The sequence below is a fragment of the Dipteris shenzhenensis genome, chromosome 26, assembly GCF_047967505.1.
Source record: "Dipteris shenzhenensis isolate YYH24624 ecotype China chromosome 26, Dip_SZ_1.0, whole genome shotgun sequence".
Taxonomy (NCBI): Eukaryota; Viridiplantae; Streptophyta; class Polypodiopsida; order Gleicheniales; family Dipteridaceae; genus Dipteris; species Dipteris shenzhenensis.
This window is the reverse complement of record NC_141621.1, coordinates 15236536-15259284: the sequence shown is the minus strand read 5'-3', so window position 1 is coordinate 15259284 and position 22749 is coordinate 15236536. Positions and strand designations below refer to the sequence as shown.

Genomic DNA, 22749 nt, shown 5'->3' with positions numbered 1-22749 from the left:
GCCAGTCTTGGGGAAGGGGTCCGAAGGATTCCTATCGAAGCAGGGAAAGAATGTAAGACCCCTTTCCCTCTCTCAACAAAAGGAGGCACCTGTGCTGCGTCCTGATCAAGAAGTACTGCAGACGAGGTGCCAACAACTTGGACTGCTGAAGGAGACACAGCCTGATCCTGTGGTGGAGCGGAAGAAGGCTCTTGAACTAAAGGCTCCACGGCGGTTCCCAAAGCAGAAAGCCAAAAGGTCCAGCCTGAAAGCAGCTTACCTGACTTGGAGAAATCTCTGGCATCTAGTTTGTGTTCTTGTAGAAAAAGAATGTCTAAGGAACCACCTGACACACCTGGATGAAGCTGATTTCTTATCGACTGTCTGCGACGGCGATGAGGGATGCTGCCCAACCCTTGTATATTTCAACTGGATATCCTCATCTGCGGGAGAAAGCGGGTTGGAATACCTTACCCAACTTGGTGGCGGAAAAAGAACCCTCTACCAGAGCTGACCTCCTCCCATACACATGAGGTCCAAGGGGAGGAAAGTCCACTAGTGAGAGAGAGAAGGATCTCTCAAAGGGGATGCCAATAACTGGCTCTCTGAAAGTGGAGGGTACAAAATCATCATCTGGGAGGTCAGAGAGGTCCTCAAGAGCGGAAAAGGAATTCCGCTGAGTCAGTCTTGGGGAAGGGGTCCGAAGGATTCCTACCGAAGTAGGAAAAGAATGTAAGACCCTTTTTCCTCTGTCAACAGAAGGAGGCACCTATGCTGCATCCTGATCAAGAAGTACTGCAGATGAGGTGCCAACAACTTGGGCTGTTGAAGGAGGCATAGCTTGATCTTGTGGTGGAGCGGAAGAAGGCTCCTGAACAAAAGGCTCCACGGCGGTAGCCTCCCGAGGCTTCTGGAGGTAGTCTCCAGAGCGGCGGAAGTATGATCTGAAGTAGAGGGCCTAACCGCGATCGGAACCCACCGGGGGCCAAAGGTAGTGTGGTGTGCAGGAGGGACTCGGGCAGCCCTAGGAGGAGGGGGAGCCCGTGAGGCGGTGCCTGTGGAGCGGTAGGTCCTGCTCTTGATCTCTGTCGTAACCTAATACGGAGGTTGCTTTTTTGGCCTCTTCTTCTTCTTTGGGCAATCTCTGGCGAAGTGTCCGGAGGATCTGCAAATCCTGCACTGGTCCTGACGACCTGCAATCTCAAATCTCTGGCAAAAGAATGAACCATCGGGTCGCTGTAGCATGATGTGGTCATCTGAAATGTCAGGGTCCTCGACAAAAACCCTAACCCTAGGTAGGCCCCATCCATCCTGACCGCTTCAGCAGTCAACGAAGGCTCGCCAGGAAGAGGGGGGATCTCTGCTACCACACCAAACCTCTCGCCAATAACTAAAAGAAGCTAGTGATAAACTGAAGGTAGACCAAGGAACCTGATGAAGATGGAAACTCCGTGCTTGTCCTCTTCAACTGGGTCAAAGCCCAATTGAAAGGGAAACAAAAAAATCCTCCTGTAGCCTAGAAAGAGAAACCCAGTCTGTAGCAAGTCTCTCGTGACGTTCGAGGAATCTAGTCACACCTGAAAGAAACCTCGTCCCAACAAACGTACATCCTTAAGGTGGGGAGCGAGCATCCCTGTGATCTGGAAGGGTGGGAGCCATAGATGCGTGCAAAGAGAGTCGTGGAACGCTCATGCTCCAAATCCTTTTGCAACTGCTACAGCTCGTCTTTGGAGAAACTGATGGTTCTCGCGGCTGGTGTGCACGGTAATGTATTGACTGAATGGGTACCCATTCGTCAATCGAGGTGGGAAAGGCCGAATCAAACACAAAGAAACTCCGAACGCTTTCCTGAAGCCCAGGAGCCCCTCAAAAAATAGGGGGTACACCTAATGAAGGGAGAGGGTGAAAGGAGGGAGGGAGAGAGAAGATTGAGCAAGGAGCGAGAATGAATGAGGGGGAGGAGTCAGAAAGGAGAAAGGGAGGGCAGCAAGAGGGAGAGGGGAAGGGAAGGGGGCAGGAGGAGGAGGGGAGGGTAGAGGAGAGGAGTGGAGGAGAGGGGGGGGAAGCGACGAAACAGCGCAGGGAGGCGGGGGGGGCTTGCGCGGGCAGCATCGCGGGGGGGAGGGGCAGCAGCACGCGGGGGAGGGGCTGGCAGCAGCATGGGGGTAGGGGCTGCAGCAGTGCGGGGGGTAGGGAAGCGGAGAGAGGGAGGGGAGGCGGGGGGGAGCAGCAGGTAGGGGGGAGGGGAGGGAGGAGGCAGCAAGGAGGGGAGGGAGGGGGCAGCAAGGAGGGGAGCAGGAAGGAGGAAGGGCAGCAGGAGGAGCGGGGAGCAGCAGCTCAACATGAATGTGAAAGTCAATTGATCTTAAAGACAATATTTGATTAGATAAGGGGGGATAACTCCAATTGTCTTTCATACTCTCTTGGCCTTCGGTTTCATGGTCAGCTTTCTTTTGAGAAAAGAAAGAAAGAAAGATTTATTATCTAGCTGTATTTGAGCTACGCATTTTCTTAAATTAGTTAAATGAAATCTACAACTTTGAGGGATGGGTGTGTAAGTTTTTCACAACTGGCACGTGTGCATTGTTGCATAGATACACCATTGGTATTTGTGATGATGTACCCTACCTTGCCAACGGCCATTGTCAATTAGAGAATAATCTTCATCTCTAAACTGCAAGCAATGGAAAGCCACTTCCCTCTAGGTTGTTTTTCCTCTTATTTTTTAAGCCCATGACACATGAGCCTAGACAAGGCAACACACACACAGCTGCCTCACCATCAAAACTAAGAAAACATGGGGGCTCGAAATGTTGACTTGGCCTGTTGTAGCAGACTTGTAAGAAATAGATATTGAACTACAAGGTGTTAGATTGGGTAAAAAATTCCTGCAAAAACACACTATATGACATGTGAAACTTCAGCAGCTCATCCGTTTGGACACCAATTGTTAGGACCCAAGAGAAAGAATATGTAATAGAATTGCAATATAGCAAGTATGAAATCAAGTTTAACTGCATTACACGTAACAATGATTGCTTTGTGATTGTGGCCTTGACATTGCCCTCAAGCTAAACACTAAGTGCCAATAACGCAAAGCTACTTTCTAGGATCTTGGCATATAAATGTAAGACATTGGTAATAACCCCTAGTATTCCTAGTAATGGCATAGTTGCAATGAAAATTCTCAATAAGGATTAACCACAATGTCAAATTCTCTACATTTTTTACTGCTCCCGCTTCCATGACTATTTTATTTTCCTTCCCTGGCTTAAATTACTTGCCTTCGACTGAAGGCTCCTAATATAATGCCTAAAGGCTAAAGCTCGTGAGATCTTTCTGTGTCGTCTAATCTGTAGGAACTTGCACCAATTCTTCAATACAATGCGGCATCTGCAAAAGTTGCTGAACTGCAGGGCCTTCTCTGTAAGAAGTCTTTCATAACGGAGCACAAGTATGCCTTCCTGCCACCTGTATCAGAACATAAGAATCAAGCCAAACTCTAAGACTTGTGTCACCTGCATCCCATGTCCAAATCCAGAAGAAGCGTGTCTATTCTAGATTTTTTGTATAATGAAAAGACAGCAGCCTTCTAAAGAATGTGCATCCTAGGGACCGTGAATAAATGCAGCAAAAGTAGAAGACATCATGTGTACAACCATGGTATCCCATGAGGCATGTATGTTGTTAGCGTGCTTAAAAGTTGTCATCATCACCCAGGTTATTATGAGTTTTAAAAAATCCATCTCCTCAACCTGCAAAGGGTTCTTTGCTGCCGCCAAAACTTTTCCTTCAAGAAAGCTTGCTCCAATTTCATTCTTCTAGCTCGTGATAAGCGGATAAAGAATCTCCATGCAGCAATAGTTTGCCTAATAGTAAGTCTATCTATATGAACCCGAACATCTGTCAACCTTGTCTTCTTTGGCTTTGCCAAGAAATCAATCCACCAAAGCCATGTTTTCAAGACCCTTCTGCAAATACAATTACTCCAAAACCTTTTAGCTAACTCAGTAAGCCGCTTCTCTTCATCGACGCTTAGTTTTCCCATATCCATTAAGCTTTTCCATTTAGATAGAGATTTACATATACATGATCGTTGCCTGTGTTGTAAAGCATCATGATATTTCTTGTCTACTAGAGCTGTTAATAACCATGCCCTCCAGACCTCTTGCAAGCATGCCTGCACCATGGAAGGCATACGTTCTTAAAAAGACAGCAAAGAGCCTTACTCTAAATAGCACTGCAAACAATTTTTAATTATTTGCTTATGTGAGGAAGCTTGCCTAATAACCAACACAACACTTGCAAAGAAGCATGATAAGATGATTTTGAGGTTAAAAGGTCCTCTCTCCCTTTTCCAATCATCCATATTATTAGGGAAATATGCATGTTTACCACAAGCTAAATGTCACATCACAAAGAATATTTCTAGTAAATAATAAGGTGAAAAGAGACCTCTACATATTCAACTCCATTCTCAGTTATGTGTAAGTCATGAATGTATTGAGATCATGGTAAAATGTGTGTCTAACAAAAAATCATTTTATAAGCCATCAAAGCTGCTGCAAACGACTTTAAAACATAGGTAGTCTGCATGGCCCATGGACATTCATGGAAACTACTATTTCTAAGAAAAACTATAACCATATCAGATAGGCTTACAGATAGGCTTTGTATGGATTCCCAGAGGCACCTCCACGAGATATCTAGGCTCCCAGGTTGGCATTGAGGTGTCCCCGACGCAACAGTTTGCCCTAGTTCTTGAGAGCATCTGGAGAAAGCTAGCCTACTAGAGCACAGCTAGACTTTCTTTGGCCGGAAGAGCGCTAGTACTCAACCAGGTTCTACTAGCGACTATGTGGTACGTTGCGTCACGTTGGTGCTTTCATGCTGACTCGATCCGTCAGGTGAGGAGATTGCTCCGGAACTTCCTGTGGAGTGGTGGCAACAGTTCTGAGGACACTAGGGCCAAGGTTTCATGGGATACTATCACTTTATTCTCCTCGCAGGGAGGACTTGGGGTTCTTGATCCTGAGATGCAGAGTAGAGCCCTTTTAGTCAAACTTCTTGTTAGAGGTTTGACTCGAGGAGATCAGCCGTGGAAGCAGTTCCTACTGCATGGGATTCACCAGTGCACCCCCAGAGCAGCAGGCTAGTGGGCAGGTAGAGTCAGTTGGATCTTCCTGACGGACCCACATTCTCAGCCTTCCTCACCACTTGTGAAAAGGCTAATTCAGATATGGGATCATTTTCGACAACACCTCATCAGAGCAGTTCCCTCCTCCAGAGAGGAAATTGCCTGACAAAGGGGGTTGTGACAGTCGGAGATTGGTTCAGGGAAGGTGTCGAGATGTCAGAGGAGGAGATCAAAGATAGACACAGGCCACTTGGACAGATTGCTACCATCAGACTACTGATCATGAGAGCTATTCCTCAAGGGTGGAGGGATATGCTTACAGATCCAGCCTATGTTCATCCCATCTCTACTTGGTCAGGTTGTTTTAGTGAGGCTGGGCTATGCATTGGAGTTCGTTTAGGACCGGCACCGTTTACTTCTTTTGAGACGGACTCCTCTCACAAATTGTATCCCACTCAGCCCCTAGATCGACAGGAGCTCCTTTGGCAAAGAGTCAGGGTCATTGGTTGCCTGGGTAAGGAATGGGCCACTGATCCTTCTAGGTTGACCATTGCAGAGGATCCTAGATGGAGACTTTGGATCTTTCAGGGTTGACCTCTTGCGGAGCTTCGACTCGGATCCAGGTGAGTGGGCGTGGCCTGCTCCGGTGGCAGGCGCTCGTCCTCTTTCTTTTTTCCAGTACTCGACGAGGGCAGGTTACAAGCTTCAATAGAGAGACTCTCATCACCTACCATCTACCTCACAGCATTGGCACGCACAGGGACTTACTGCAAAGCTCTTGCTGAGCTACTAGACTCACTTTTGGGGCATCAGTAGAGCCAGGAAAGTCTCCTACTTTCTTTGGCTCACTATTCATAGGGGTATACCTGTGGGTACCTAGCTTCAGCATATGGGTAGACCCTCCTTGTGTATGCGTTGTCAGCTTGCAGAGGAATCTAGTAAGCATTGTTTATGGAGCTGCCCCAGCTCTAGAGTGGTATGGACAGGTATCTTCAGGTTGTTCTCATATGTTACATCCGAGTCCTTTCTGATGACATGGGGCGCTGCCCTTTGGGGGAGAGGATATGAAGCCTTTGCCCTCTATGAGTCAGAGCCAGGAGACCACGGTTTCTTCATGCAGCGTCACTAGAGACGGGGTCCCACAGATGTTAGCATCATGGAGCCGTAGGATTTACTTTTGGTACCTGTACCAGCTCAGGATTCCAGGCCTACTTCACCTGCAAGGTCAGCCTGGGAGGTGATTTCTAGCATTACCCTAAGGCGGATATGGTGTTCGCGATGTTCTTTTGTCCTTGGGGGCCATTTATGCACGGAGGCTGACACTCTCACTTCCATTTGGGCGGAGATTATCTTCACTCTCAGGAGTCAGTGGGAGCGGTGTACAGGCACCTCTTTGGCAGCTCGTGGGAGACTTTTATCCTTCATGAGGACATGGGACTGCTCATTATTTTTTCATTTGACCCCTTTTGGGATGTCGTCGCATTTTAGACCACCACCATGGCTTTTTTGCCACATTGTTGCGGCTAGGGATAGAGTACTTTCTCTCCCACCTATTGTATGATTCGTTTTGAATGGAATATATCACTTTTTCTTGTAAAAAAAAACTTAAGTTTTACCAATAAGCAGCTATATTTTGGTCGTGCAATTTCCTCTGGCATACACATTGATAAGTGTTAGACAAGAAACCGTGAATGGAACCCAAACAAATATGGAAAAATGTATTGCTCTTATGAAAGAATTTAGTAAGAATGTAGCAACACAAAATGCCAATATTTTGAATTCTCTTCTTCTCAAATATCGATCAGCCAAGTTTGCTGGCAAGTGTGCAAATTTGGCCTCGTGACAGTGCTCTTCCAATTCCTCTTATTCCCTAGACAATCTGTAAGGTCAGCATTAAATTATTGCTGATAGATTGTAAGACCCTTACCACTCTTTGATCCTCAGGTAGCCTGATGAAAGCCTTCTAAGTGCATACTGTGTAGGTGGGGCCTCTCTCCCATCTAAAACACTGCATGTAATGGAAAGTGCCCAGTGGTTTGCCATGCTCATAGTGTATACTATCATTCCAAATGATCGGCTGCCTATCAATCTCTTCAAGGGTAGAGGGGGAAACCCTTCAAGAGTGTTCCTGAAGTTCCCCCAAGCTTTCAGGATAGCAGTCATGAGAGGAGAGGCAAGAGATCTGAGAGGAGCGGAAGTAAAAATCCACAGAGGGCTGTCCACCCAATCATCTCCCAAGGTTGGTGTGCAAGCCTGAATGCGTCCAAATCCTTCCAAGGCTCCTGCCCAGGCATGAGTCCCCTCACCACCACCTTACAAAGCAATGCCTTGCACTGCAAGTCCGGGTCAACGATATTAAGGCCCCCTTCACATGTAAGGAGAATAATGGTCTCCCAGGCCACACCCAGGTTGCAACATCTGCCGTGCCATCAAGTCCACTGCATAAAAAATTCCTGACTGGTCTAATGAGCTGAGTGATGTAACCCCTCGACCGGCACAAGCAAGAACACACAAACCAGGCGGTGGCCACAAGAACATGGTTCACTACACAACTCTAGATGCAAGGTTGAGTTTGGCTGAGCTCCAAAAAAGGAGCTTTTTCCTTATACTCTCCAGTACTGGGGCAAACTGCTGTGCTGGAGAGATGCCCAATCCTACCTGGCATCCCAAATATCTAACAGGAACACCCCTCTAAATCCAGGAAAAGCCAATGTCAACTCCTCAGCATGGAGTGCCCTCATCATTGATCCAAAAGCCAAAGGATTTATGCCAGTTAATGTGTGCCCCTGCAACTGAGCAAAAGATATCCAAGGCTGTCTGGAAAGAATCAAGTGACTGCCAAGAGGCCTCAATAAAAATAGCAATGTCATCAGCCAACTCACAGTCAAGAAGCTCCTGCTCCTATCTCAAAGGAAATCTCAGCAAATCAGCTTGAGATCTAAGGAAGATGCTCATAGCTTCTGCCACAAAAAGAAAGAGGAAGGGGGCTAAAGGGCATCCCTGACGAACTGATCTGGAAATATGAAACCTGTCACCCCTTACCCCTCCAATCAAAACCTGGCTGTGGGCTGATCTGTAAAGGGAGGCCTCAATAAAAATAGCAATGTTATCAGCCAACTCACAGTCAAGAAGCTCCTGCTCCTATCTCAAAGGAAATCTCAGCAAATCAGCCTGATATCTAAGGAAGATGCTCATAGCTTCTGCCACAAAAAGAAAGAGGAAGGGGGCTAAAGGGCATCCCTGACGAACTGATCTGGAAATATGAAACCTGTCACCCCTTACCCCTCCAATCAAAACCTGGCTGTGGGCTGATCTGTAAAGGGAGGCCACCCCTCTAATCCATGCATCTGAAAATCCAAATCGTAGAAGAGTGCCCTCAAGAAAACCCCAATCTACTATGCCATAGGCTTTCTCAAAGTCCAAGAGTAGAATTGCCAGCCTCTCCCTGCTCTGCATAGCCCACTCTGTGGCTTCCCAAAAGGAAAAGATATTATCAAATATGCTCCTGCCATGCACAAAGCCTATCTGAGTATCATGGATGAGGTCTCGAAGAAGGGGCTGCAATCGGATGCTGATCGCCTTGGCAAGGACTTTGTATAGAGTGCCGAAAAGAGTGATGGGTCTCCAATGGGATACAAAATTCGTGTTGCCACCTTTCGGGATAAGGTGTATGAATCCCTCGGTCAGTGAGTCAGGCATCTCACCCGAGTCCCAAATGCCCTACACGGCTGAAGTAATATGATCACCTATCATATCCCAAAAGGCTATAAAAAACGATGGAGTAAGACCATCGGAACCAGGGCACTTGTCCTTATGAAGGGCAGAGAGAGCACTCTTGAACTCTGTGTTGGTAAAGCGTGCATCAAGTGAGCATAACATCTCTAGTGTGACTAACACAGGTAAACTCTGCCAAACTACATCTCTAGCCACACCTCTGGCCTGTGTGTGAGGATCTGTAGAAAGAAGGGAGGCAAAAATATATGTCGCTAAGTGCATGACGGTATCCGAATGAGATTGCAAAACGCCGTCAGAGTCAATAAGCTGCCTGACACTCTGTCTACTATGTCTGGGACCAAGTGTAGAGAAAAAGTGTTTATTGACTCTCCTTCCCATCTATATCCAAATGGATTCCCGTGCATGGAAGGCATACTCTGCTCTCTGATCAAGCAATGTCTGCAAGTGAGCCCTTGCTGCAGCAAGGCACTCATGTATCCAAGCATTTGATGGTCGTCTCTGCTCCTCCCTCTGCAAGGCTGCCAAGTGCTGGCGGATACCAATCTCCCACCTGAGTACCTCATCTCGTCGAGCACTAGTGACAGAGTGATAAAAGTCGCTGATATTGGCAGGTACTGTGGCCACATGTGAAGGATCGGCCACCCCCCCTACATGTGAGAAACCCAAATCTCCAATATTGCCTTTGTGAGAGTCTCATCTGTGTATAAGGCATCGGGGATCTTGATACTTTGAGACCGTCCTCTCAGATGGGGCTCTGAGATAGACAAAACTACCAGAAAATGGTCGGAGGTAGAAACACCAGGTGCAATGCAAACTGTCCCCCCTCTATCAAGATCCCAGTCATCCACATAGAATGTATCAATCCGAGCATGGATAGGCATCTGTACCCTAAGGTTCAACCACGAAAACAGAAGTGACTGAGACTAAATATGAAAAGCATCATCTGACCAAACATCTCTGCCACTGAACTTGAACAAGAAGGAATCCCAAGCTACTCTCTTGAGGGAATGAATACCACCTTCTCTGCCAATGCCGTGATGCTTTCTTTAGCATCTCTATTATTGCGGGAAAAGCAAAAATCTCTCCTCCCACCTTATATTCGATGACCTATCGGATGGTGCCTCAACCATGTTGAAGTCACCTCCAATAATCCACGTATCTGCAATGTCAGCCCACGAGAGCAACTCTTTCCAAAAAAGAACATGGTCCTCTCTGTTGTTCGGAGCATAGAAGTTGAGGAAACCAACCTTATGTCCGTCAATCAAAAGTAAAATCCACTGGGCCCTGGAGGGGGTGATGGTAGCGTGTCCAATGAGCAGAGGGAAAATAGAATCTGAAACTGATATGCATGTACCTCCTCTGGTTCCCAAGGCAGAAGCCAAAAAGTCCGGCCTGAAAGTAGCTTACCTGACTTGGAGCAATCTCTGGTATCCAATTTGTGTTCCTGAAAAAAAGAATGTCTAAGGAACCACCTGACACACCTGGATGGAGCTGATTCCTGTCAGCTATCCACGATGGCGATGAGGATGCCGCCCAATCCCTGTATATTCCAACTAGCTATCCTCATCGGCGGGAGGAAGCGGGTTGGAATACCTTACCCGACCTGGTGGCGGAAAAAGAACCCTCCATCAGAGCTGACCTCCTGCCATATGCATGGGGTCCAAGGGGAGGAAAGTCCATAGGTGAGAGAGAGAAAGATCTCTCAATAGGGATGCCGATAACTGGCACTCCGAAACTGAAAGGTACAAAATCATCATTTGGGAGGTCAGAGAGGTCCTCAAGAGCGGAAAAGGAGTTCTGCTTAGCCAGTCCTGGGGAGGGGGTCCAAAGGATTCCTACCGAAGTAGGGAGAGAATGTAAGAACCCCTTTCCTCTATCCACAGAAGGAGACACTTGTACTAGGTCCTGATCAAGAAGTTTTGTGGACGAGGTACCAACAACCTGGGCTGCTGAGGAAGGTATAGCCTGATCCTGGGGTGGAGTGGAAGAAGGCTCCTGAACACTAGGCTCCAAGGAGGTAGCCTCCGAAGTGGTGGAAGTATGATCTCAAGTAGAGGACATAAACCACCGTGGGCCAGAGGTGGTGCGGGGTGCAGGAGGGACTCAAGCAACCCTAGGAGGAGGGGGAGCCCGTGTTTGAGGCGGTGCTTGTGGAGCAGTAGGTCCTGATTTTGCTCTCTGTCGTAAGTTAGTACGAGCTGGTTGCTTTCTGGGCCTCTTTTTCTTCTTTGGGCAATCTCTGGCGAAGTGCCCCGAGGATCTACAAATCTTGCACTGGTCCTGCCGACCTGCAACCTCAAATCTCTGGCGGAAGAATGACCCATCGGGTCTCTGTAGCATGATGTGGTCATCTGAAATATTAGGGTCCTAGACAATGACCCTAACCCTGGGTACCCCATCCATCCTGACTGCCTCAGCAGCCAAAGAGGGCTCGCCAGGAAGAGGGGGGATCTCTGTTACCACACCAAACCTCTCGCCAATAACTGAAAGAAGCCGGTGATAAACTGAGGGGAGACTAGGGAATGTGATGAAAACAAAAACTCCCTGCTTGTCCTCTTCAACTGGGTCATTTGACCCACTTGAAAGGGAAATAAAAAGATCCTCCTGTAGCCTAGAAGTAGAAACCCAGTCTGTAGCAAGTCTCTCGTGACATCCGGGGAATCTAGGCACACCTGAAAGAAGCCTCGTCCCAACAAATGAACATCCTTAAGGTGGGGGGCGAGCTCCTGGGGAAGCGCCGCAAGCATTCAATCTCTAGCCTGTGATTTGGAAGGGTGTGAACCAAAGATGCGTGCGAAGAGAATCATGGAACACTCATGTTCTAAGTCCTTTTGCAACTACTGCAGCTCGTCTTTTGAAAATGTGACAGTTCTTGTGGCCGGTGTGTGCGGTAACGAATTGACTGAATGGGTGCCCATTCGTCAATCGAGGTGGGGAAGGCTGACTCAAACACCCAAAAAAACTCCGTCTGCTTTCCTGATACCTAGGAGACCCCCAAAAAAATGGGAATACACCTGAAGGGAGAGGGTGAAGCAAGGAGGGAGAGAGGAGAGAGAGCAAGTTAGAAGAAGAAGGGGGTAGGCTGAAGGAGGAGGGAGGTTGAAGAAGGGGGGAGCTGGAAGGGGGAGAGGGAGGGCAGTAAGGGGGAGGGAGAGAAGGGAAGGGGACAGCAGGGAGGGGGAGGAGTGAAGAGGAGAGAGGGAGGGGAGGAGAGAGGGAGGTGGGGAGAGGAGGAGAGGGGAGGGGGGAGCAGACAAGCAGCGCACGGGGGGGGGTGGGGGTAGATGCAAGCAGCAGCGCAGGGGGGGTGGGGGGTGCGGGGGCAGCAGCGCGGGGGGGAAGGGGAAGGGAGGAGAGGGGAAGGGAAGAGGCAGCTAGGGAGGGAGGGGAGGGAGGAGGCAGCAAGGAGGGGAGTTGAAGGGAGGGCAGCAGGAGGAGCGTGGAGCAGCAGTGGTCTCGCTTCTCCATCTCATCATCTTGACTTTCCACTTTGCTTCTCGGAAAGAATAAATGCGTCTATTTCATTCTGTGTAGCTCGCTAGGTCGATGAGTCCTGCTTCCTCCATCTCCTCTAAATCTGCCGTTAGAGCCTTGAAATATTTTGGGTTCAAACTATACATCCATTCACAGCAGTTGACATATTCACAGACTTGACATATTTTGGGTTCAGACTGTACTAACACAGCAGTTGGATAACGTTCAACATCCCAACACCTCTTCTGGAATAACGTTCAAGTCCTGCATGACCATGCCAAGACATCCACAAACTCTAAAGAGAGCTTCTACACCCCCAAGAAGGCCTGAGTGTTCCCAGAAATTCTGAGTGCTTCTAATCCCGCAGAAGTCTGAATGCTCCCACCCCCAAATAGCCACCTTAATTTTTTTTAAGTTGATCGAAGAAATGCTCACATACCTCCAATCTCACCAGCTATAGTAGACGATGAAGAGGGGTCTGAGATGTCATGCACGTGTCTTTGCTTGTTGATAAGCATGTGGCAGGTGGCCAATGGCTTACTAATCCAATTGGAGTTTGAATCCACACTCCGCAGGTGATCTTTCCTTTGTGTGTTTCTTAAGCGGTGCTTGGTGCACCAGTTCTTTAATATGCGATTGAGGGAGTTATCCACTTGGATACCCACCTTGGTTCAGGCTTCTCCCATTATCTCCACTTCTGGTTCCAGTCGACCCTGGTCCTTACACTCTAGTGGACTCCAACTCATCATTCACCATGTGTATTACTAGCAGCAATTATTATTTGCTATCTTGTTCATCTTGTCTCCTTTCTGTAGCCTTTGGATTGGCCATGGCAATTAGAGGGATACTTGTGTGGCTGCTTAAAGTCTTATGATCAGTCCTGGCATTTGGTTCCAGAGTTGTCTGGCTCTAGTGTTGAAGGTCTCCGCATGTTCTTAATGCCCCTTGGAACTGGCAAATGAGTGATATCTCCTTTAGTGGTTAAGTTAATGACTAGTATTGCAGCTCCCAATGGCAATGCCAAGATATCTGCTTTCCAAATATTAAGCTCTCTCATGGGTTGGACCCATGATCAGCTGAGCAGCAGAGGTGATAAAGAGATTCATGATCAGTCATGCCCAGCATTACAAACTTGTCCAGGAAGGGCACTAGTGTCGCTGAATCTATGGCTCCGAGAGGGATGATACTCCTTTGTTTGGTTCTCATATAAAAGTGTGCATAGTGTGTGAGACTCAATCTTAAGTTTCTCATCATGACTTCTAGCATTATATTCAATATTGGATTAACATATGTCAATAAGACAGAGGTAGCCTTGTTGGTTTGCACTTGTAGAGTGGGGTCACCTGTCATACTGCAAGGCCTTCTTCTCTCACCATCTGGTTGAGGAGGCTCAGGTCCTTTGAACATGGTCTGGCTCCATCATAGAAAGGAAGAAACCTGCTTGTTGATTTTGGGGGCAACCTTTCACAATTCTGTAGTGATGTTTGCTCAAATTCCAGTAGGTGCTCTACCTCCACACGTATCTTAAACATAAGTTTTTGCTGGAGGAAAGTAGTGGCCTCTAATCGCCTCACCCAAGGTTAGCCTCTGGCTACTACATCTGTGGCCTCCCTTCGAACATTTTTCTTTCTCTTTAAGATCAATTGCAATGCCCTTGAACGCCACCCTTTTGGGTCCTTATTCTTTCTTCCATCTACTTTTCCAATATTTTTATTGCCAATCCTCCCCGTCCTGTACAAGGCTTTGCAAGTGCCTTGCGAATGGAGAATAAGGACCCTTTTGGGTCCTTAGTCTTTCTTCCATCTGTGGCCTCCCTTCGAACATTTTTCTTTCCCTTTAAGATCAATTGCAATGCCCTTGAACACCACCCTTTTGGATCCTTATTCTTTCTTCCATCTACTTTTTCAATATTTTTTTTGCCAATCTTCCCCGTCCTGTACAAGGCTTTGGAAGTGCCTTGCGAATGGAGAACATAAGGCATCTTCATGTACCTACAGTGGGAATACAAGGTCGGCCTCCTTCCATGATGATGATGCTCCTGATCTACTACCATTATAGGTGACTTTGCGTGCATTCTAATACAAGAAGAAAAATGTTCATGGCTTGTGCCCTAACTCTACCCCGCGAGGAGCTGCTGCCCCCACTGCTGTGTGGCTGAGCCTGCTGCCCCCCCGCCATCTCTTCCTCCCTCCCTGCCCTCCTCCTGCGCCTCTCTCCGTCATCTCCTCCCCCTAGTCATCACCTCCCCCCCACCATCTCTTCAGCCCCCCCGCCATCTCTTCCAGACCCCCCGCCTTCTTTTCAACCTCCCCCCGCCTTCTCCTCCACCTCCTGCCTCCTCCCCTCTGCCTGGTCTTCCCCCCCCGCCATCTCTTCCCCCCCCTCCCGAGCTTCTCTTCGGCTTCCCCCCCGCCTTCTCCTCTGCCTCCCGTCACCCCCCAAGCCTCCTCTTTGCCTTCCCTGCCTCCTCCTCCCCGCCTTCTCCAACTCCTCCCCGCCTCTTCGCCCTCTCCTCCCTCCCATCCCCCACCGCTCCTTTCCCGCCTCCTTCCCTGCCTTCTCCCTCCTTCCCTCAGCATGTCCTCTTCCACTCCCCTCCTCGCCTCCTCCTCTGACATCTCTCCACCTCACCCCGCCCCTCCTCTTCACTTCCCTACCCGGGTTTTTATACTCTCTCCTTGCAGCGGGAGCTTTTGTGCTTGTTCGGAGACAGAAAATCTTGGTGGTGACTCTTGTTCTGGCCAAAGCGTCTCTATGGCAGCGCACCCTTGAATCCCACAACTGTTAAGGTCCTTCTTTCTCTAGCCGACAAGCAACAGATGCAGTAGTTCAGTCCCTCCAGGACAAGGCGATCGTGGGCAAAATTGTGGGCCTCACACCCACGACAGGTGCGAGAGTGGATCCAGGCGAGCTTAGCACTAGAGGGTGACCACATTTAGGAGGTCACCATCTATGGAAGAGACGTCTTACTCCCTCAACACTTGTGGAGCAGAGACCCATCCTCCTTGGCCTACATTGTTTGTACCTCTTCTCTTGGTACCATGGCTTTACAATTGAGCACATGGACATGATCCATGTTTTCCGGTTTCGCTTCACTTCCCAGGGCTCCCAAAGGAATATAGAGCCATCCTCCCCTGCATTGGTTGAGCATTTGGTATTGTGTTGGAGTCTCCGCCACATTCGGCTACATCAGTGGTAGTAGATGAATGGGTCCCCAGGATTAGACTGGTGGTTGAGAGCCCGAGTCCCTCCTAGAGTGAGTATCCTCCTAGAGACCCTTGAAGAGGGTACACTTCACCAGCAAGTGGAGATTTCTGGATTACCAGGCCACTGTCTTCATTGCATACATATGGGTCACCTAGCCACAGATTGCCCCCACGGCCAAGGCCGAGCTCCTCCCCCCCACCCCCACAGAGCAGGCAGAGTCAGTAGGCGAAAGCCCAGCACCCTCCAAGACAGGAGCAGCAGAAGTCTCAGACCCCCTAGGTGACCCCTTCAAAAGGAAACTAGACCCAGGTTAAACAGAAAAAGAAACCAAGCAAACAGGCTCAAAAGCACCCAGGAAAAGAGCTAGACGCAAAGAGAGAGAGAGAGAGAGATAGAGAGAGAGAGAGAGAGAGAAAGAAAGAAACTATTATTATCGTCCTCTGGGGGCCTGAAATCGACCCATGGGACCCAATGGAATGTTACAAAAAGTCTCCTTCTTTGAAGAAGGGTGGAGTGGACAGCTAGCATGTTGCTACCTGTGTAATACATTGGTCACGGTATGCAAGGACCTTGGTAGTGTAATTGCCCAAGGCTGCGAGGTGAGGATGGGAAAGCAAGCTCTCCAAACTGTTGTGATGCTGCGTGACATTGCTGAAATCTTCTCTTAGATGCTCATATCGCGGACATGTCAAAAAAACATGTGCCTCATTTTCCACTTCATCTAAGTTGCATAGCTGGCAGAGTCTTTGTTCCCTTGATACTCCTTCCCATGCTTTTTCCTCCACCTCTAGGGAGTGTGATCGAGTTCGGATGATTGCGATGCTTCTTCTTGCCCTGAGAGAGATAGGTGTGCATATATATTTGTGTGCTTTGTTCTCTTTCTGAGAGTATGTGGTCCAGTAGTTGGGGTTGATATTCTCACAATAATATTCATATTTGGTCCTTTTCTTCGCTGATTGCCATTTACTGTGTAGTGCTTCTAAAAGGGTTGTAGAAAATGTCCTTTTCTCCTCTTCCCTTGGCATTGCATCTAGGTAAGAAGCAACTTCCCATGTTTGGAACCGGCCTTTAATGTCATACCCCCATCCAGATGATAGCATCTTGCTCTTGTTTGTTTTTTGAGGTCTCTTGCTTGCCTCCCATGCTCTCTTTGATAGCCTATGTGCTTGCATATCTTGAATCCTCTTTATATATTTGAAGACTCTTTCCAGTGCTCTCACCTCAATGGGTCTGCAACCAGTTTCAAGAAGCATGATTGAGTATGGTGTGGTGGACGTAATTCCTAAATGCCTTTTGAGAAATGACTTCTGCAATTTCTCAATGTCATTCCATTTTGATGCTGAAATGCTGCCTCCCCATACCTCCACACCGTAAAGCATTGTTTGAATGACATACGCATCAAATAGCACACGCCTAATATCCCATCTCGTGGTGTCATTGTTTCTGCAGTCATTTTCAAAGCGGTAGTACTTACCCCATCCTGCATCAATCCTCCTCTGAACACAATCTCCCCATCTATGGTTAGATGGTACATCTATCCCCAAGTATTTGAAAGTTTGCACCCTCTCGATTTCCTTCTTATCATACATAATGCTTGGGATGTTGGCTGGCTGTATTGTCTTTATTACCATCATTTTGGTCTTATTGACATTAACTATTAGACCACTCTCCATGCAAAATTTATGGAGGGTGTGCATCATCCGCTGCATATTCTCTGCTGTGTAAGAGAAGAAGACCACATCATCTTCATAAAGCAATAGTAGAATGGTATATCCACATATTTGGGGACTCGTTGGCTGCTCTCCCTGTAGCATCATATGAATTAACTCTTCCAGCTTGTCTATGCATAGACCAAACAATGTTGGGGATCATGGGCAGCCTTGTTTGACTCCCATGTTACTATAAAATGTGGCTGACAGCCCATTATTCCCTTTTAGTTGGCATGCTACTTTCTCATACATTCTGAAGATTGCCATTCTCAGATGATCAAGCACTTCTAAATGCACCAATCTTTCCCACAAATGGTTCCTGGGGATAGTGTCAAATGCTTTTGTAAAATCAATAAAGCAGCAAAAAAGGGGCTGTCCTCTTAGCCTGCTTTCTTCCATTAGTACCCTCAAAGTAATCAAATGATCAGCTGTACTGTGGTTCTTCCTGAAGCCTGCCTGTCCAATGGCTCTTTTTCTATTCAGCTCGGCCCATAGACTCAGCTCATTTTCGATAATTGTGCTGAAGAGCTTTGCCATAATGGATCCTACCATGATAGTCCTATAATTGGTGAGCTGACTGCGATCTCCCCCTTTAAAGATGGGTTTTATCCAATTATCTTGCCAGTCTGGTGGGAAACCATGTTTAATTGCATCATTAAGCAAGTGGGCTAAGCACCCTCTTGTATAATCCTTTGTCCACTTGATCATCTCAGTATGAAAATGTAGAGTGTCTGGTGCTTTCCCATTGGCCATTTTTTTAAGACCTTCATTTACAGCATCTATAGTGAAAATGTATGGACCGTTGTAGAAGAATCTCTCAACAACCATAGGTGGGGCATTTGGGTGCATGTATAATTGCTTCACATATTGAAGCATTTCCTCTGCTGTAAAATCGAGAGAGAGAGAGAGAGAGAGAGAAAGAAAGAAGAAAGAAAGAAATTTTATTAAAGGTCCACGGAAGGCCATACATGGCCTATGGGACACAAAATCATCCGAAAGGAAAATACATCATCAACGATGCGCCAACTAGGTGGCCTCATCGTAATACAGCTAAGATGCCAAAAATGGCTACAAAAATCCTAGATACAAAATGAAATGAAATAGAGTACCAAAAATGCCTAGATACAAAATGTAAAATATGAAATATGAGGAACATCATCTTCCCTAAGGGGTTTGTGATCCAAAGAAATGATGGAAGTCATGGCCATCGACCATGAGAGAGAGAGAGAGAGAGAGAGAGAGAGAAAGAAAGAAAGAAAGAAAGTTTATTAAAGTCTTCGGGAGACCGTGAAGGTCTATGAGACTAAAGAGAACTGATACAATGAGCATAACGGTGGTGGTCTCAAAACGGTCCAACCAACCGTTTCTACAAAAAAGAGGTTATGAAGGACTGTGTGTCTAGTCCTGATACAAAAAATATGTGTCTACCTCCAGATGATACAAAGAAGAAGGGGGGGGCACCAAAAAATGGGGCAGAGGGGGGAGATAGTGCAGGTGGTGATCATCAGAGACCAATCATAGAGGGGCCGTCAAATGGGAGGTCGGAAAAAACCCTGCGATAGATGATTGGCCTCTGATGTCACGCAGCCTAGTCGAGCTCGATCGTCGGGGGCGGCGGGTGGCCCTGTGGATGAGGGCAACGGTAACCCCAGTGGGGCGGGCAGAGAGCAGAGACGAGATGTCATGGACCTGGATGTGTGAGTCTGTCCGCTGACGCAGCTGTCATGGCTCTGGCTCTCGCTCACGTCCGCGTCGTCGGCTAGACTGAGAAGAGGTATCCTGTGACTGAAAGAAGTCAGTGAGAGAGAGAGAGAGAGAATTTTGAGAGGCACCTGAGGAGGAGCAGTAGCAGAAGCCCATACGTGGAGACCCACCCAAGCCCCAACAACGGCAGGGACCACTGCTCAACCAGGTGATCCTCTCGTGGTGGAGATCCAATGTCCGCAACCACCCTTGTATCAGCAATAAGCCCTAGAAGCTCCTGATGCTGCGATGGTGGAAGTTGCGAACCTTAGCCCGGCAACAGTTGAGGAGGTGCAAATTCAGAGCCCCGATGAGCCTGATCAGCAGGGGGGCCTATGGTCACCCCTACTCCCCCTCGCCCCCACCCCTTCCCCCCCCAAATCCCTCTCCCTCTCCCCTCGCCCCTCCTGCTATGGTCATCCTCACCACCCGTCTCCCTCCCTCTGCCTCCGCCCCCTTGTTGTACTCAAAGTCTCCGGGACTCCCACCAAGAGTCACACCTGGGTCACATCATGGTCACCTCAGCAACATGCCAAGTTGTTAGACCTTGGTCATACCTAGTCGCATCGTGTTCACAAATGTTCACATCTTGGTCACTCTGGAACTGACTTGGACATGACTTGACATGGACATGACTTGGACATGACTTGACATGGACATGACATGGACATGACTTGGACATGACATGGACATGACTTGGACATGACTTGACTTGGACATGACTTGACATGGACATGACTTGACATGACTTGGACATGACTTGACCTGGACATGACTTGGGTATGACGGAAGCAATACATGACTGAAGAGTGCCAAACCTACACGGGATACACCTGTTGGTGCACATGGGAAGCAGTCCAACTGGCGCAATGGTGCACGAGTACACCTGTTGGTGCACATGGGAAGTAGTCAAGCAGAGTGCACAGGCGCACAGGCGGTACTCGTTGATGCACAGGGGAAGCAGTCCAACAGTTAAGAGGTATAGGTGGTGCACCAACCCTCGCAACCAACTAGTGTCAGGAGCACATGAATAGACAGGAGAACACATGGAGCATGGGATTCACTAACCCAGAACAGGCTGGAGTGTTGCGTAAGCCATCAAGGGCAGAGCGGCCCACAAACGGAGGAATGGCTAAGGATGGCTAAGGATGCAAGAAGACATCCAATAGGAAGGAGAGGAGATTTGCAGCGGGGGGTGGAGCAGAGGAGGAGAAGGTGAAGAGGGGAAAAGGGGAAAGGGGGAAGGACATTCTGGCGGAGGCGAGAGGCGTGAGTGAAGGAGTGAGAGGCTAGAGTCAAGAGCTCGCCTCGTGTATATCTTCTCCGGGTGTATCAGTCATCTTGCTTTCTAATGAGTTATGCTACTCCCCATCTCTGCTCGCTACTCTAAAATCTCTTTCCGTTGTGTTCTCCTCCCCTCCTCTCCCTTCACCTGGTACAACGGACCTGTGTCATGTGGTTGAAGTTCTTTGCCATTCATGTCAAGGATTGGCTTTCATGATGTTGTTCCGCTTTGGTCTTCTTTTTGCTCACATCACTTCAGCACTTGTACTGCTTGCACAATAGTTGACACCATCGACTAGCAATCGCCTACGTACCATCAGTGACGCTTCTTGCACCAGTGGCCCTAGGCCTCTGGTAATACTTTTGGAAGTGTTAGGAACCCCCCCCCCCCCCCCCGGCGACAGTTTATTGCAATCATGGTGGGACACTCCTGGTGTTGAGTAGCACGAGTGAAGTGGTGATCTAGGGTCCTAGAGAGAGGTCTTATGCCGAGTAGTTCTGAAACATTTAAAGGAGCTAGTAAGAGAACTAGGAGGTACTTGAGGAGAGTGGAGAAAAGACTTCCGGCACACCAAACTAGGTACAAGAAGCATTACGTGCGACGTAAGATTGCGAAGTCCTCAACTCGAGCACAAAGTGAGCCCATTGGAGCAGTAGCCAGAGCAAGTAACTTCATCGACACTCTCATTGACTTGGATCAACAGGAACCCTGGTGGTCAGATCCGGACTCCGGAGAAGAAGAAGTGCAAAGCGGAGAACAGGTGAAAGAAGAGGGTACTAAGGATGAGGGCTCCTCAGGGACTCATCAAGGTCAACGCAGCCCCTCTCCTCCTCTTGCAACGATGTCTTCATCAACCACCTCTTCTACCACAGTGGTGACTCCATCTGTGCCCGCCTCAACCTCTTGTCATCTGTTATCCATAGCTCCGGGCTCCTAGCTAATCTTTCTTCTACATCTATCCCATTGGAAGGTACTTTTGCTCCGGCCATGCCTTTACCTGCCATAATGGTTTCATCTCCCTTTCCATCCACACCGGTGTTGCCTTTTCCACCACCTCCTTCCTTCCCTTTTGCCTACTCATCCATGACTTCAACTCCGTCCCTCTCTTTCCCAAATGCTCTCCCATCCTCTTTCACCCCCACATCTTCCATGTTCTCACCCTTTCCCTCTGCAACACCGAGACCCCCCACTTACGCCCTACCATCTGGGTACACTTCCTCTATGACTACATCAGTAGTGACTTCCCCATTGTGGTCCTCCACAGGAGGAGTTGTCGGGGTGGCCTCCTCCTTGGGAGCACCAACACTCATTACAGCCCCATCGGGACTCCCTCCAACTCTTGCATCCTCTCCAACCTCTCGGGTGGGGATGGCCGTTCTCAGTCCTCCAGACAGAGCTAGACTTCTCGAGCTACTCAACAAGGTCCACGTGAAGACTCAAAAGTTCAAAGGCCACCTCCATGAGGATGCAAAAGCTCATGTGAGGAAGTTCCTCACAGCATGTAGAGCTAAAGGTGTGGAGAATGAGCATGCGTTCCTTCACATCTTTCCCTTGTCATTGGAGGATGCAGCAGATGTATGGTACAGTCAATTTCCTCTGGACCACTTCCAGACGTGGACAGACCTAAGGGAGGAATTCTTATGCACTTTCAAGTTGGAAAAATTCGAACACATGATTGTCCAAGAGTTATCCACTGACACCATGAAGCCTAGAGAAAGCATCTCTGAGATGTACACAAGGATGAGGGTCTTGGCGGCAAAGATGTCGGTGCCACCCAATGATGCCATAATGAAGAGGTGGTTTTTAAAGGCTTTACCCTCCACCATTGCTATAAGGCTGGTTGACAAACTCCCTGAGCATGCCTCACTACAAGAATTTCTGAGGGAAGCGGTGAAGATGGAACGGTCCTAGTTAAGTTTCGCCTCAACACCCGCCCAGACCACCCAACTTCCGAGAGAAGAGGGCTCACAGGCATGGCAGCAACTCAAGAAGGAATTAGAAGAAATCAAAGAAGGTCTGAAAGACAGAACAAAAGTGGATGGACTGTCACCCTTTGAAGCTCAGATAAGAAGTGGTCTCGGGTGCACCGACTGCAAGGGTTCTAGCCATGGCTACTGGGAATGTCCATCGAAGCGTAAGGTACCCACCCCAACCTCCTTTTGCACATTTTGTGAAATTCATGGACATGATGCCTCCGAGTGTAGGTATCTTAAGGGGTTGAGGAAGCTTCTACTGGAGTATCCAATTGGAGAACCACTGGTGGCTACAATCAACAAAGCTGCACCGACCACTTCAGGGCCAGTACCCCTAGCTTCAGCCCCTGTGAAGGCACCTGAACCACCCACCCATCCTATCATTCCACCTCCACTACTTCCTAATCCTCCTTTCCTCTAAGCTCCTAATCCTAGTGAATTTGGGGCTCCATACTTCTATCCTCCGCCCTACTATGCACAGTATCAACCACCTATGTCAGGGGGTGG

At 48.4% G+C, this 22749-nt stretch overlaps 1 protein-coding gene across 1 annotated transcript in view; it reads right to left on the bottom strand.

Moving 5' to 3' along the window:
- The window catches only part of LOC147884725 (uncharacterized), a 134713-nt gene that overhangs the window by 75091 nt on the left and 36873 nt on the right, over positions 1-22749 (bottom strand). The window contains exons 6-7 of the mRNA XM_087397210.1: positions 3735-4159; positions 3264-3450 (exon numbers count right to left, since the gene is read on the bottom strand). Of these exons, the coding sequence (XP_087253336.1) occupies positions 3264-3450; positions 3735-4159 (612 nt within the window). The remainder of the gene's footprint in view (positions 1-3263; positions 3451-3734; positions 4160-22749) is intronic.